At 44.7% G+C, this 15,842-nt stretch overlaps 1 protein-coding gene across 4 annotated transcripts in view; it reads right to left on the bottom strand.

Moving 5' to 3' along the window:
* Nucleotides 1–5,396, bottom strand: part of LOC114050430 (transformer-2 protein homolog alpha) — a 30,791-nt gene extending 25,395 nt beyond the window's left edge. For all 4 annotated transcript variants that reach the window (XM_027872096.1, XM_027872097.1, XM_027872098.1 and 1 more), the window contains exon 1: nucleotides 5,244–5,396. In XM_027872096.1, coding sequence (XP_027727897.1) covers nucleotides 5,244–5,279 — 36 coding nt within the window. In that variant the 5' untranslated portion in view covers nucleotides 5,280–5,396. The remainder of the gene's footprint in view (nucleotides 1–5,243) is intronic.
* Between the last annotated feature and the right edge of the window lie 10,446 nt (nucleotides 5,397–15,842).

The following is a 15,842-nucleotide window of genomic DNA, read 5'->3' as shown; positions in this document are numbered from 1 at the left end:
GGCCTCAGACCAAACACTTGACACTTACTAGCTGTGTGACCCTGGGCAAGTCACTTAACCCCAATTGCCTAAAAAAGAAAAAAGAAAAAAAAAATAGAAAAAGTCTCTTTGGGGCAGCTAGGAGGCGCAGTGGATAGAGCACCAGCCCTGGATTCAGGAGGACCTGAGTTCAAATCCGACCTCAGACACATAACACTCACTAGCTGTGTGACCCTGGGCAAGTTACTTAACCCCACTGCCTAGCCAAAACAAAAAAAACAAAAACAAAAAATAAATAGAACAAAGAATTTAGGTTTGGCTTACAATCCCCTCTAAAAAATAACCAAAACTTTTTTAACCAGTCCATTTCCTAATATTCATCAGAATAAATAGGTACAAAGATGGAAAAGCAAAAATTGAATTAAACCTTTTTACTGTTTCTTAAAAAGGCATAATTAGTTTATTAACTAAAACCAAATGTTATATTTTAGGCCTGTGAACATTTTTTGTTTTAAAGGCCAATCTCTCACAACTTCAACTAATAATCTGTATTTAAATGAACAAATGAACATCCCTAGCCTCCAAGCTCTGGTACTTTTGATTCCCTCCGGGCCATTTTACCTCCTGGAATTCTTCATTTCTATTAAGGTCACAATTATGGCTCTTGAATTGTTAGAAAAGTCTCTCTATTCCCACTGCCAATTCCTTTTTAAGTCACACTCTTCCTCATATCACTTCAATCCCAAATTTCTGCAAGAGGCTCCTCCTACCTTTAATCTTTAACCCATCCTGCACACTACTACCAGACTAATGTTTGCTACATTCCTTTCACTTTTGCTATATTCTTTTCATTCCCCTCAATTCAAGAGATCAAATAGACTCTCAACTGCCTACTACTGGATTGGGTCCAAACATCAGCCTGCCTGTCACTTAGAGCTCTCCATGATCTCACACCACCGTGCACAGACAACATTGTCGGCACTACCACTTCATTTCAATCTGGTCCCTTTATTGACACCTGACATTCATCTCCCTGATTTTCCCACTATCAAAATACTACTCACCATCCACAGAAGGTCCAGGTCAAATCCCATCTACTAAGCAAAGCCTTCCCTAACTACCTGTAGCTTACAGAAGATGAAATATGGTATGGTGGTAAGAGCACTGGACTTCATGCCAATACCTGGATTCTGCTTTCAACTTCTGCACTTACTGGGTTCGCTTAGGCTGCATTTTTAAAAACTGAGTCAACTCACAATCTCTCTGGATCTCAGCTCTCATAAAAATAAGGGGACTGGACCACATATTAGGACTTGAAAAATTGTTATACATCTAGGAACCAGCCCAGAACTTAAGAGCTTTTTCATTTTCCTAAGAGAAAAAAACAAACCACCAAGCAAAAAACAAAAATAAACAAACAACAAAAAAGAATCTCCCAAAGTAGAGGCAAACAGGCATCTCAAAAGAAGATTTGAAAAAGTCTAAAGAATGAGCTTCACATCCTGGACAAAAAGCTCTGCTGCATCTGAAATCCTCATGTCCAGCAGCTCTCCCCCTTCCAGTTCACCTAGAATTTAGCTTGGGGCAGGTACCAGAATAGAAAAGAGAGGAGCCTTCAGGAAAGTCTCCAGTGAAACCGAGTGGAGCTGTCCAGTGCTGATAACAAAAATTTGAACCCTGATTACTTTGGAAAAGTGATTTTTGTAGTTCCAACGAAGAAAATGCAGAAAATACACTGTCAAGTCCTTGTCTATTAAATAATCTGTTGGGATCCTCACACTTCTTAAATTCTAAGATCTCTTCATTTCCCAAATTCCTTCTGTACTTACTCTATTCATCTGATTTAGTATTCGATTCTAAACTGCCCTGTTTCCTTAAGATTCCTATTTTTTTTATCCACCACAGCACCTTTAAGTAAGAAACAGGCACTCAGTCAATTTTATTCAATTGTTAATTGAATATTTCAAAAGATAAACATAGAAAATAATTAATGTAGTTTGTAAAAAATTTCACTCAACCATATTTCCCTTCCTAAAAGGCTTCATCTGGTCTTTCAAACTGAAAAGAACTTTTTCACCTATAAAGGGAAAATTCCAGCTACTATATTCAGCAAATTTAGTATTAAAAAGTTCTTCATACTGATTCTGAGAAACTACAGTACATTCTATTTTGCTTTCCTTTTTTTTTTTTTTTTGTTAAGGAAACTCATTTTATCAATTAAAGGAGGAAAGCTCAATATCCTTTTCTTACCTTTGTAGGAAAAATATACACTTAACCCAATAGTAACAATAATAAATATCACCAATGATTTCCACAATCCTTTTTGTTACCATAAACATATAATGCTTCTCCATTTCTTACCCTCAAAGGAAGATTTATTTCTTCAGTGTATATGAAATATTGGTCACACCTAAAGCTACCACAATTGCCCTTTCACAAAACATTATCTTCTTGAAATATTCAAGCTAAATCAGATGCAACAAATTACGCTGCATTACATAGTATGACAAACCTCATAGCGTGCCAACTTGTGATCTCTGCCACTAAAAGGGCCTTCTGTTGTACAACTATGTGGATTTTACAGGAAGTGCTAGTGAAAAGCAGTCTAATAAATAGGAAAATAGCCAAACCTCAAAGTTTTCTGGTTTACTTCTACTTCACCTGTGATACCTCCTTGCTTTTATGGAAACCAGATTTCTATTTTAAGGTTATCCTCTAAAGAACAGGAACAGGAACTAGACCAGTGGATTTTGCTGGCCTAGAGAACTTTAGGGGAAAACTCCCTCTACCAATGGTTTGGCTCCTCAGTAACTTAAGTCTTGAGAGTCATCCTAGAGCACTGAGGTTCAGCGATTTGCCCCAGGTCAATTAAACCCAAGTCTTGCTAGCTCTCAGGCCTGCTCTCTAGCCACAACATCCTTGCTGTTGCCTCCCATAAAATAAAACAAAAGACCAGGGCCTATCGGGTTAACTATCAAAAACAATGCACTAAAAATCTCTGAAAGAATATAATGATAGCTCACATTTATATGGCATTTTAAGGAGTGCCAGAGTTTTGCAAAGTACCTAGACATAATCTCATTTGATCTTTACAACAATCCTGTGGAGGGATAGTATACAAATTCTGAGAAGAAAGGTAATTTTCAGTTTACCGTTGTCATATTAAAATTAGAGTTGTTTACAACTTATTTAAAGGGACAAAAGAATTTCTTGTGATTAAAAACAGCTGTAACATTGAAAATGGAAAAACCTCAAAAAAAACTTTTTTCATATTAAATTTAACTTGTCAATGACTACTGGTATTTTTAGCTAGGCTAAAATAGGAATATACATATAGTATCTCAGTTCCTCTCACAAAAGCCTAGAAATTATACCCTTGAGTTACCTTATTGAGAGGACACTTTCTCTTCTCAATAAAAAATACTGAGATGAACTATTAGGGATCTTTCATTTTCAAGAGAGTTGTTTTTGTTTTAATTACAAAGGTGAAGAAGAGAGATAGGTGGGATGATCTGAAGAAGGAAGGCTGGGCATACTAAAAAATTCCCAACTTCTTTTAAAACAAAAGGAAGCTAACATATAACCTAACTACTCCCCCCCCCCAAAAAAGGGATCTTATTCTACAGTGAGTAATCAAATCTGAAAAAGACTCAGGAACACCTAGAAAGGAATACTATACAGATAAGCTATACAAATTTGATAGTTGCATGGTATAAATAAAATTTTTAAATGAAAAGTTAAAAAAGTAGAAACCATTATTCTCTGGGTTTGGGTTGGGTTTTTTTTGTTCTGATGGGGAGTGGGAGTGTCCCAGTAACTTAGGCAAGTTATTCTTATGCCAGGCTCCTTTAAAATAATACTAGTTCTGTTTTGTCAGGAAAACTTTTGCTTAAATACTTTCACAGAAAGTTTCTCAAAGGAGTCAATACACTACCAAAATAAGCAATCATGTGATTTTTCACCTATGTATCAGAAATGGTCTGAATCATTTAACTATAAAAATGCTCTTTTAAATCTTCCTAAGAAAAAAACCAAACCAAACCAAACCCTGAACTGACCTTCTGATTTGACTCTATGGCTCCAGAAAGCTCGGTACAGTTGACAAGTGTACCCAGGCGTAATGAAGAGCCCAGGAAGCCTTGGCTTGGAATTCCTGCTGTCACCAGTTGTATGACCAGACAAGAGAAGTTACAATCTCTAAGACTCAGTTTCTTGTACTACCTACTTTGTTGGGATCGTTGTGAGGAAAGTGTTTAGGAAACATTAACCGCTACATAAATGAGTTATTATTATTTAAAAAAAATTTCTTAGCTCCGTCCCTCCCTCCAGTGAACACCTGAACTGTTGTCACTGTTTCCATGTGACCCAAGCCACCTGAAGCATGAAATGTGTTGCTTAGGGGCTGTTTATGCTCTGCATTCAGAAGGGGGGAGGGCTTCTGCACACTGAAGGGAGCTGCTCAAGTACAACTCCGAATTCCCTAAGTTGGACTCTACAGCTCACGGTGGGCACACCACCACCCGTCCTAACTGCAAGCATGCTATCAGTGATCCTGAAAACTTTCAGGGCTCGCTGTCCTGCCCTAAGGGGCTCTTTTCCCCCAAACGAAGGTGGATCACGGTTTCTGATGGGCTGTCACTGGCTCCCCCTAAGTCGCAGCGCCCGGGCCCAGCTCGGCACAGGGGCTCTCTCGGGTCCCCCCCATCTCGGCACGTCCAGTGTCCTCCTCGGACCCTCGCAGCTCTAGCCCCCGGGCTCTCGGGGCCCGCTTGCCTCCCCCGCTTCCTCTCCGCCTTAGCTCCAGGTCAGGAGGGTCCCGTGCAGCCTACGAGCCTCAGTTTCCTCCTCTGCCAAGGGAAGGACGGGCTCCCCCGAACCTCGGGGGCCCGGCCGTGCCCGCAGCCTCTCGCCTCCGCCGCCCCCCGCGCCCCACGAGGCAGCAGCCGTTTGGAGAGAAAGGGAGCGGGCGGCGGCGAGGGCCCGAAGAGGGGAGGGGGAGGCAGGGGCGGAAGGACCCCCCCCCGCCCCCCCCCGGCCTTCCCCCCTCCCAGGCCCCGCCGGCCGCAGCGGGCCTCAGGCAGCCTGGACCGGGCCTGGGGCCAGGCCTCCGCCGAGCCGCGGCCTCCCCCCCCCCCCCCCCCCCCCCGCCCCCCCCCCCCCGGGGTGCCGCCCCGCCCCCGCCCCCGCCCCCGGTGCAGGCCGTGGCCTCGGCCTCGGCCTCCTCCGCCCGGGCGCCCGCCCGGCTCGCGCTGCTTTGTACTCACTCTGCCCTCGAAGTTGTTCTCCTCGACATCACTCATGTCGGCCGGGCTCTTCCCACCGGGGCTCCACGAGAGGCAGGGCTCGGCGCGGGGCCGCACCGGACCGGACCGAGGGCAGGGGGCGGCGGTTAACTGCCGCTCCGCTCCCGCAGACTCCCAGGCTCGAGCAAAATGGCGACCGCCGCGCCGCCGCGGCCTCCTGCCCGCCTCACCGCGCGCGCCGAGGGGCGGGGCCGAGGGCGGGGCCCGGGGGGGAACCTACGTGCTGGGGGCGGGGCCTGGCGCCCGGCGTCATGAGGCCCCGCCCGGACCGCGGTCCCCGCCCCCGAACGCATGCGCGCTGCGGATCCAGCGCCGGAGGCGGCATTGTGCGGCCCGGCGTGGGAGGCGCGGATGGGGCGGGGCCTAGAGAGCGTTCTCTAGGCCCCGCCCCCGGCTGCCCCGCCCGGAGCCGCCCTCCGGCTGCGCCGGTGAGGACCCGGGAAGGCAGAGTTCCAGCGTCCGGCAATGCAAGGCCAGCCGTCCCCCGGCTCTCCGCCTGACCTCCGGCACCTGGCCCCTCCCTGGTTGGTCCAGCAGGAGCCCGGCTCGTCTCAGGAGGCTATGAGCCCCGACTTGGAGCCTTTCCCGGGCCCTGCACGCGCCTAGTGCCCCGCTTTTTTGGTGATCTGCTGTAGACGGATCCGTTCTGTCTGTGGCTCGCGGTTCACTTCCCGTCCCCCTTGCAGCTGGACGCGTTTTCCCTTTTGTATCCCCAGCAGCGCTAAAAACCTCGCCCGGCCACATCGCGGTTCGGTGGTGTCTGACTCTCGGTGCCCCCATTTGGGGTTTTCTTCCCAAAGATTCTGGAGCGGTCTGCCATTTCCTTCTCCGGCTCATTTTACAGATGAGGACACTGAGGCAAACAAGGTTAAGTGACTTGCCCAGGGTCGCACAGCTGGTAAGCGCCCGAGGCCAGATTTCAATTCGTGTAGAGGAGTTTTCCTGCTTCCAGGCCCAGCGCCCAATCCACTGTGCCACCTAGCTCTGACCAGAGCTGGGCCTTAAAACTGAGAACTCGTTTGTAGAGCCCTCCCCTCCCAACAAACCACGGAGGCTTCGAACGGTCGGGACTAACCCTCTCTGTTTTACGGAGGGGGAAACTGAAGCCTATAGAGATGCCAAGGCGAAGCCACTCTCCCCGGGTCACCTGATTAAAAAGCATTGATGATGTAAGAAGTAGGTTCTGAAAAGATCGGAGTTTGAAGGAACCTTAGCCCAGACCCCCTCATTTTACAGAGGAGGCGAGCGGGGAAGGAGGTTGGCTGATTTACCGAAGCGACAAAACTCGGATCAATTCGTTTTGTATACGACGGGTCTTCAAAGCAGAAGTTGTTGGAAGATCCCTGTCAGGGCTGACCAGGAGCACTGTTATTACGTATCTTGGTAAAGCTCAACCGGGAGTAGGGTGGGGGAGCGGAAGGAAAGAAAGAAATTGCATCTAAATGCGTTTTTACCGAAGCCTCTCGTTTCAGCAAAGGAAGAAGCAGCTGTGCTAACCACTTGGTCTCGCTTTTAGAGCATCACGACTCAAAGCTTCTCAGATCCCCTCTCCCAGTTAGAGAGAAATATGAAACAAGGGTGGAAAGGCTGATTGCGGAGGCCTTTGAGGGACTGAGGCAAGGCAGCTGAGTAGCTGTCCTTCAGCGCTCGGCGTTGGGAAATGTGAATGTCCGACCAATTAGTCGAGAGGCGATGGGGATGTATGGGATAGAGTCAGAACTTCGATTCTGGAGACCTGGCTCAAATCTGTGCTGAGACGCTCCCCAGTTGTGTGGTGTGAGGCGAATCGCTTCTGAGATCTCCTCTGCTTTATCTGTAGAACAGCTAATAATACTATCATTAGGCACTTCGGGGAATGCCTGGAAAATGATCGTAGGTAGACCTTACAGCTGCTAGAGAAACAGGAGTCCTTGTTTGTTACACATATGAACTCATTGTTCCATATAATCTCAAGGAATTTGTTTTTGTTTTAAATGGAGAATTTTCTCCTTCAGAACCCAACCCCACCACGAAAATCGCATTTGAGGAAGTCAAAGGATTCTCTGGTGTTCTTGTTGAGAATGTCAAGGCCACAAAGGACACAAAGGTTCATGAATTTGATCTCTCAAATGCCGGTGAATGACTGATGGGAGGAGGGGGGCAGGGGAAAGGGAGGGGAAGAAACAGTCGCAACAACAGGAAAAAAGTTCATTTACCTTTCTGGAGCACATTAAGGTTTACAGAACTGTTTCCTCACTAAAATTGTGAGTCAGGCACTACAAAGGTCATTAGCTACAATTCAGAGATGAGGAAACTGAAGCTCTGAGCACTAGCGAGGGTCTCAGGAGAGATTGTACACAGTCCCCTGACTCCTAGTTCAGGGCCTTATCCACAACAGCACGGCAGCAAAGCAATCATATTGCAATTAATTCTTTCTTTCTTTTTTTGGAGGCAATTGGGATTAAGTGACTTGCCCAGGGTTGCATAGCTCAGAAGTGTCTGAGGCCACATTTGAACTCAGTTCCTCCTAGCTGCTCGCTCTTCCATCCATCCATCCATTCTTCCTTCCTTCTTTCCTTCTTTCCTTCCTTCCTTCCTTCCTTCCTTCCTTCCTTCCTTCCTTCCTTTTCTTCAATAAGTCTTCTATGACCCTGTCTCGTCACAGCTATCTGTCAAAATGTCCTTTAAAAAAGCTTTTCCTAATTCTTCGACAAGACTGCAGGCCTTCCTTGTTAACACACACACACACACACACCCCAACACCACCCTTATATGTAGATCTATATCTATATATCTGTAACAGTAAAGCAAGGGTTAGGATAAAACATAATCCAATTCCCTCACCATTTACTAAGCACTTAAGAGCTAGATCAGTGTGCAGCTAGCTGCTGGGGAGGAGAGATAAAAAGTTTAGAGAAAAATCTGTATAGGCTTGCCTAAGGCAGCCGAGAGGAGGCCCAGACAAGGAAGGCTTTCTGATGAGAAGAAGTGGGACTTCCTAGGCCTTGGGATGCAGGAATTAAGCTTTCTATCCAGAGAAGGGAGATTTCTTGTGCAGTGCCTGCCTTGGTGGGGGGAGGGGAACCTCAAGTTTGAGAGTCCTCGAATCTGACCTACCTGGAAAAGGGAATGTAGTCCTCAAAAATCTCTTTTCAAACCAGAAGCCAAGCAATCAGGCATAACATTGTCCACAAACTCCCCTGTCAGGACCATGGATATGGTAGCTCCTGTAAGCTGCTTGGCCAAGACACCCCACCTTTCTGAAGTGGACACTGCCTGCCCTTGGAAGTCTCTATTCAGGTCTCTAAACTGTGCTTGGTAAAAGAAAGCAAAGCAGAAATCAGGATCCTCCTTTTCTTTGGCTATAAAAGTAAACAAAGGCAGCAGCCACGTGCTTCCGCCTCCAGGCAGTCATTAAAGGCTTACTCTCCCAGGGAGAGCCAGTAGGATGAATAACCAGGCTGGATGATTAGTCAGCTCCCTTTCGATCATCACTCCTTACGGGGTAAAGAGACAGGCTTTCCCTCAGTAGTGGTCACAGGAAGGACCTGAGAGGCCCACAGAATGAGAGAGTATCAGAGCTAGAAACCCCAGACTGGATGGCCACTTGTCAGCAAGATTGAGGAGGAAATCCTAGGTCAGGCATGGGCAGGCTGGACTCAAAAAGCCAGTGTGAGCCCATTCCAGCTCTGATATTCTGTCTTATCTGAGTTAGTCTTGGGTCTCCTGAGAAGACGGTGAAGGTCTCATGGGCTGGAGCAGTTGGCCTAACACAGTGCCTGGAACAGCATTGATTCTTAATGACTCTTTAATTGAATGGGGTTGTTGCAAGTGTAACCTACGAGACTTGTGGATGGGGCCTGGGGTGCTGCTCACAGAAATGATCTGGGGCTGCAGGACTGAAGAACTGGGAAGGTCATCAGCTTGTCGGAAACCATAAAGAAACCAAGACTCATAGCTCGTTGAAACCTGACCCAGCCTCACTGGATTGCCTTGCACTTGGTTGATAGGTGAATGTGTTGGCTCCATTTTCCGTTCTCCATTCTTCTTACCCCCAGCTCCCTTCTTGAACTATTACAGGTTGATTAATTTTTAAATTTTAAGACCATCAGCTAGAACAGGTGAATGCTTGCCTTGACACATACACCAGCAGCCCCTTCCACCCAACTACAGACCTATTTCCTAACAAAAGATTAGCCACACACTCTGTGTTCGATTTAAGTAGACTGTCCCAAGAATGAGGGCATTGCTGTGCCAAAGTAACAAGGAAATCTTTCTCTTGAGTGAGTTATAGCAAGCTGTCTAAACGATAGAAATCTCATGAGGGCAGGGATTGTTTCTGCTCCGTTTTTGTATTCCTAGGCCTAATGGGGTGCCAAGTACTTAGTAAGTACATCATAATAGTTTGTGGAATGGAACTGAATTGGTGGTAACAGGCTTATAAACTATGAGTTAATAGAGACAGAGTTAACAAAGAGATAATATGGCCCAAGCCCCCAAACGGAGCTTCAGGAGAGAGACAGAGAGCAGTTCCCTGAGAGATGGCAGCTGCAGTGACGAGACCTGGTGATGACCCAAACCAGGTGGCAGCAGCACACATAAAGCCTTGGTGGTGATCTTCATTCCGTATCTCCTACTCCCCGGGATGGAAGGGGGGGCACCCCCATTAGCTCTTCTTATGCCTGATTAAACTTTGAGGGCAAGCGTGGTTCAAAATTGCTTTCCAGAACAGTCTGTCTTTTTTTAAATCACAGTCACCCAGGTCCAATAAAACTCTTCTTCTAACAAAAACAATTCAGCAAAATGGATTGTAGCAATTCTTCTGCTCTAACTTTTCTACGTAGCCAAGTAAAGGTCATGTTATCCCCCCATCCAGCTTTCCCTTCCAGCTCCTCAGATCCTTGACTTCTTTGCCCTCCCACCTTTTTTTTTTTGTTTCCCTTTTTCTTATTCTAATTTTTTTTGTTGTTGTTGTTTAGTCGTTTCAGTCTCGTCAGATTCTGAGACTCCTTTTTTGCAGTTTTCTTGACAGTCTTCTATACTGGAGTGGTTTGCCACTTCCTTCTCCAGCTCATTTTACAGATAAAAAACTGAGGCAAACAGGGTTAAGTGACTTGCCCAGGGTCACAAGGCTAGTGTGTGAGGCTGAATTTGACCTCAGGGCTTCCTGACTCCAGGCCTGGCACTCTTATCTACTGCACCACATAGCTGCCCTTTCTAAACCTAGCAAACACCAAATAAAACTAATATGAGCATTGTGGAGCAAAAGGAGAAAACCAAGTCAAACTGGAAATTTCTATTACAGAGAGCTTATTTTCCTTTTAAAATATATAATAAATTCAACATATAACTTTCAAAGTTGTCCTGCTTGTCTGTGATTTTGTCTGGCCTTCTTTCAGTTCTCTTCTCATTTGGGTGGAGGAGAGGGGAAGCAGAGGAAATAGGAAACCCTATTCCTATAACCTTTTCTATCTTTTATCTTACTCCGCCCAATTAAAAAAAAGAGAGAGAGAAAACTCCTGTTACAAATTTACATAGAGAAGCCGAGCAAATTCCTTCATTGGCCACGTCCAAAAATATATGTCGCATCCATCACCTCTCTGCCAGGAAGTGGGTAGCTTGCTTCATCAAACATGGTTAGTCATTCCATTAATCAGTTAAGTCTTTCAAAGTTGGGTCCCCCCCCCCCATAGTTGTTATATAAATTGTTCGGCTAGTTCTGCTCACTTAACTCTGAACCAGCCCATGCAAGTATTCTCAGGTTTCTCTGAAGCCTTTCCTTTCATCATTTACAGAGCATTAATTTTCCATTACATTTATATATCATAATTCTTTCAATCATATCCCAACTGATGGGAACCCCTTTATTTTCCAGTTCTTTTTCACTATAAAAAGAGCTATTATATTTTTGTGCATCTGGATCTTTTCCTCTTTCTTTTATAGGATATAGGCCTAGTAGAGTATCCCTGGGTCCAAAGGTCTTCATGATTTAATGACTTTCAGGGTATGTATGGTTCCAAATACCTTTATGGAATTAAAAAAAAATCATAGCTATTTTAAAGAAAAACAGTTCAGCGCGTTGGATTGCAGCACTAGATGTGTCTGACAAAGCGCAGAACACACATTCGACTATGGTCTCTACCTTTTCTACCTAGACAAATCAAATTCATCTTATCATCTGCTCTCCAGGACTAAGATGGGTCGTTACATTTAATCTAAGATAAACTGCAAGTTTAGTGGGGTTTTTTGTTTGTTTATATTGCTACAAAATATCTATCTTTCTGTCGGCTCAGATTTCTTCACTCTGCATCAGTTCATATTAAGACTTCCCACACTTCTTAGAATTCCTCATTTGGGGCAGCTAGGTGGCGCAGTGGATAGAGCACTGGCCCTGGATTTAGGAGGACCTGAGTTCAAATACAGCCTCAGACACATAACACTTACTAGCTGGGTGACCCTGGGCAAGTCACTTAACCCCATTGCCCCCCCAAAAAGAATTCCTCTTATTTGTCATTCCTTACAGCACAGTAATTTCCGATTACATTCATATACCACAATTTCTGGGGAACAGCTTTGTTTTCAGTTTGTTATGCTAACATAAAACATGTGGGATGAATATTTTGGTATTTATGGGACCTTTCTATCTTTGAACTCCTCAAGGGGCATATTTCCAATAGTAGGATTATTGTTAGGTTACAGTGTGGTGGTGACTTTTCTCTCTATCCTCCTTTTCCCTCATTGTGCTATCTGAAAAGAAGAGAACAAGGAAGTTTGTTAATGGCAGACCAGAGATTCTAATCTTTCTATTTTCTGGCACTTTTGGAAACCCTGCTCTTCTCCAGGCAGTACTTCATCCCTGGCCATCCTCTCCAAGGCAAATTATTCTTTCTTTCACACACTTGGAGTTAAAGAATGAAGGGACCACACCCCTTCCTTCCCACTTCCAGATCTTCCCTCTACCACCGCCCACCCACTTGAATTCAACAAAATGTAGAGAGCATCTACTGTAGACAAAAGCTTTGGCTCAGATACCTCTTCTCCTTCAAGCTTCACTCCATCTGTTTACCTCAGGCAGTGCAAATCTTTATTGCAATGATCTCTCTGGCTGCCAAATCCCCGAGGGAGTTCAGCAGCTAACTCACAATTGTCCTTCCTACCCCAACCCCTGACTAGTTGATTGCAAAGCCCTCTGCAGTTGGTGTCCCAGTCTCAAGTCTTCTTTCCAACTCATCCTCCACACCTCTGTCAAAGTGCTCTTCTGGCAGCACAAGGTTGACCATGTCACTCAATAAAACAGGTCTAAGCTACAACTCCACACTCCTCTGTTCAGCATCAAAAGCCCTTCACAACCTGGTTCCAGCTTCCCTTTAAGTTCTATTTTACATTCCTCCCCTTCACACATTCAACAGGCCTATCAAAATGACCTTTTTCTCTTCTTCACACAAGACAGTCCATCTCCCGACTTTGTGCTTTTCCACAGGCTTTCCTTCATAAGGGAAGATATTCCCCAAACGACCTCCACCCAGGTCTCCTAGAGTCCCTAGTTTCCTTCAGAGCTCAGTTCAATCACCACTTCCTACATGCCAGCTTTTCTCATGCCCCAGCTGCCAATGCTTCCCAAATAAGCCTCGTATTTATTTTGCTTATACTTATCTGTGCATGCGTTGACTCATCCCATAGAGTGTAATGTCCTGGAGAGTGGGGATGGTTTGTTTTCATCTCTGTTCCGAATGCTGGCACTGAGTAGGCACTAAATAAATGCTTGTTGATTCATTGAGGGATACCTGAGTGTATCATTATTCAGGCTTATGACTGGCTGTGAACAGCATGAGGGTGACAATTTGTCAGGGATGAGAACATTGTTGTTTGCTTTAGTTAGTGGCTAGATTGGATTACCTCTGAGGTAATCCAATTTGTTTTTGGGTTTTTTTATTTTGTTTTTTATTTTTATTTTTTTTTTTGTGGTTGTTGTTGTTTTGCTTTTTGATGGGGCAATCAGGCTTAAGTGACTTGCCCAGGGTCACATAGCTAGTAAATGTCAAGTGTCTGAAGCTGGATTTGAACTCAGGTCCTCCTGACTCCAAGGCTGGAGCACTATCCACTACATCACCTAACTGCCCCAGAGGTAATCCTTTGAACCGTGGTTCTTGATGGTTCAATCTCAAGAGCTGAATATTTTCAGCCTCAGCAACTTGGGAACCAATGTACTTGGATGGACAAAGCTTCTGAATGGCATCAGTGTAGCATATGTCTTTCTTCCTAGAACTGATGAGATAAAGACTATTGAACCCAAGACTTTCATAACAGTGTGTTTGTAAAGCACTTTGCCATTTTTCAGAGTATTTTAAGATAATAATTGAAGCAATGGGAGAAGATAAAACGGTCTCAGAGAAAGTACTGAGAGATGGAAAGAGAACTGAAGATGAACTTATGAGATGCCCACCTGTAGGAAGCTGGGGGAGGAAAAGACAGTGAGGCCAGCCTGTCACTAACCATCTATTCAGCATCTCCTATGTGCCAGCTCTGTGCTAAGCACTGGGAATACAAATATAGGCAAAAGACAGTCCCTGACCTCAAGAAGTTCAAAATATAACGAAGGAGATAACAAGCAAACAAATATGTACAAACAAGCTGTATATAGGATAAACAGGAAATAATTAACAGAGGGAAGGTATTAAAATAAAGAAGGATTGGGAACAGCTGCTTGTAGAGGGTGGGAGTTTAGCCAGGGTTAGAAGGAAGCCAGGAGGTGAGGATGAGGAGGGAGAGCATTCCAGGGATGGGGGACAGCCAGAGGAAATGAGAGGTGGAGTGTCTTGTTCATAGAACAGCAAGAATGTCAGTGTCAGTGGATCAAAGAGTACTCCACTGGGATGTAAGACTGAAAAGATAGGAGGGCACTAGATCATGAAAGACTTTGAATGCCAAACAGAACATTTTGTATTTGATTCTGGAGGTGATGACCACTGGAATTTTTCAAGTATAGGGGTGACATGGTCCAACATTCACTTTAAGGAAAATCACTCCGTCGGCTGAATAGCAGATGGATTGAAGTAGGGAGAACTCTGGCAGACAGACCCACCAGCAAACTATTGCAATAGTCCTGGCATGAAGAGATGAGGGTCTGAACCAGAGCAGTGGCAGGATGAGAAAAGAGAAGGGGAGCATATTAGAGAAATATTGCAAAGGTGAAATCTATAGAGTTTGGCTATAGATTGGATAGGGATGGAGAGAGAGGGGAAGAGAGAGAGAAAGAGAGACAGAGAGAGAGAGAGAAAGAGAGACAGAGAGAGAGGGAGAGAGAGAGAGAGAGAGGGAGAGAGAGAGAGAGAGAGAGAGAGAGAGAGAGAGAGAAAGAGAGAGAGAGAGAGAAATATGATTCAAGGATCACATCTAAGTTGTGAGCCTGAGGGCCTGAGAGGATGGTTTACAGTAATATGGAAGATAGGAGGTTGGAAGGGTGAGGGACAGATAACGAGTTTGTTTTTGGACTTCTTGAGTTTAAGATGTCTACTGGACATTGGGTTTGAGATGTCTGAAAAGCAGATGGAGATTCAATATTGGAGGCCAAGCAGAGGTTGGGGCAAGATAGGTAGATTTGAGAACTGTCAGCATAGAGATGGTAATTAAATCCATGGGAGCTGATGAGATCACCAAATGAAGTAATGTTGCAATGGTGTCAAACAAATAAAAAAAAGTGGCCATTAAGCTGAACATAAGGATCCCAGTGGCTACATATTGACTTAATTTTAAAGTCTTAATATTACCTATGTCCTACTGTATTTTACTTATACCGTTAAATATTTCCTAATTACATTTTCATCTATTTCAGGCCATAGCAACGCCTCTGATAGCTGGAGAAGTGGAGACAAAGGAAGGGTAGTCAGAGAGGTGGGCAAAATACTTAAAATTCCGAGTGAACAGCACAATGGACTTCATATATTTATTTTAGCATATTTGTCTACTAAATATTTTAATACTTTTGTTTATGCCTCACTAACATGGTCTCACCTCTTCAATTCAGGCATTCGGTGCCGCTCACATCCTGCCTCCCGTCTTTTGCCCTTTCAAATCCATCTCCTCTAGTCAACAAATTAATGTTCCTAAGTCACAGGGCTGACCATACGATTTCTCTGCTCAAAAACTTCCTGTGGCTTCCTATTATAGCCTCTGTGATATAAAATATAAACTCTTCATTCAAAATCCTCCACAACTGGATTCAAACCTAACTCTCCAGTTTTCATTTCGGTTCTTCTTGTTTTTACACTCCACATTTCACTCAGACTACCTGCTTGCTGTTTCTTGATCTGCATATTGTGTCTTTACCTCCATTCATCCTTCTAAGGCCAGTGTCTCATGCCTGAGGAGCAGTCTTCCCTTGTATTCATTTTTTAGAATCTTTCTCTTCCTTAATAACGATCACTTCTGGAACTTGAGTTTTAACGTTTGCACAACACAGCTCTTCTACATTAGTTTATTTAAGTCTTTTAATAAGCCTAGAGAGACAGCATGTGTCAAGAGCTAACCTCTAAGACCTGAATTCAAGTTCTGCCTTTGGCACTTACCGGCTGTGGCATCCTG

This window comes from Vombatus ursinus, unplaced genomic scaffold (genome assembly GCF_900497805.2).
Source record: "Vombatus ursinus unplaced genomic scaffold, bare-nosed wombat genome assembly UNPS02014799.1, whole genome shotgun sequence".
In the NCBI taxonomy this organism is placed as follows: Eukaryota; Metazoa; Chordata; class Mammalia; order Diprotodontia; family Vombatidae; genus Vombatus; species Vombatus ursinus.
This window is presented reverse-complemented; position numbering and strand designations above follow the sequence as displayed.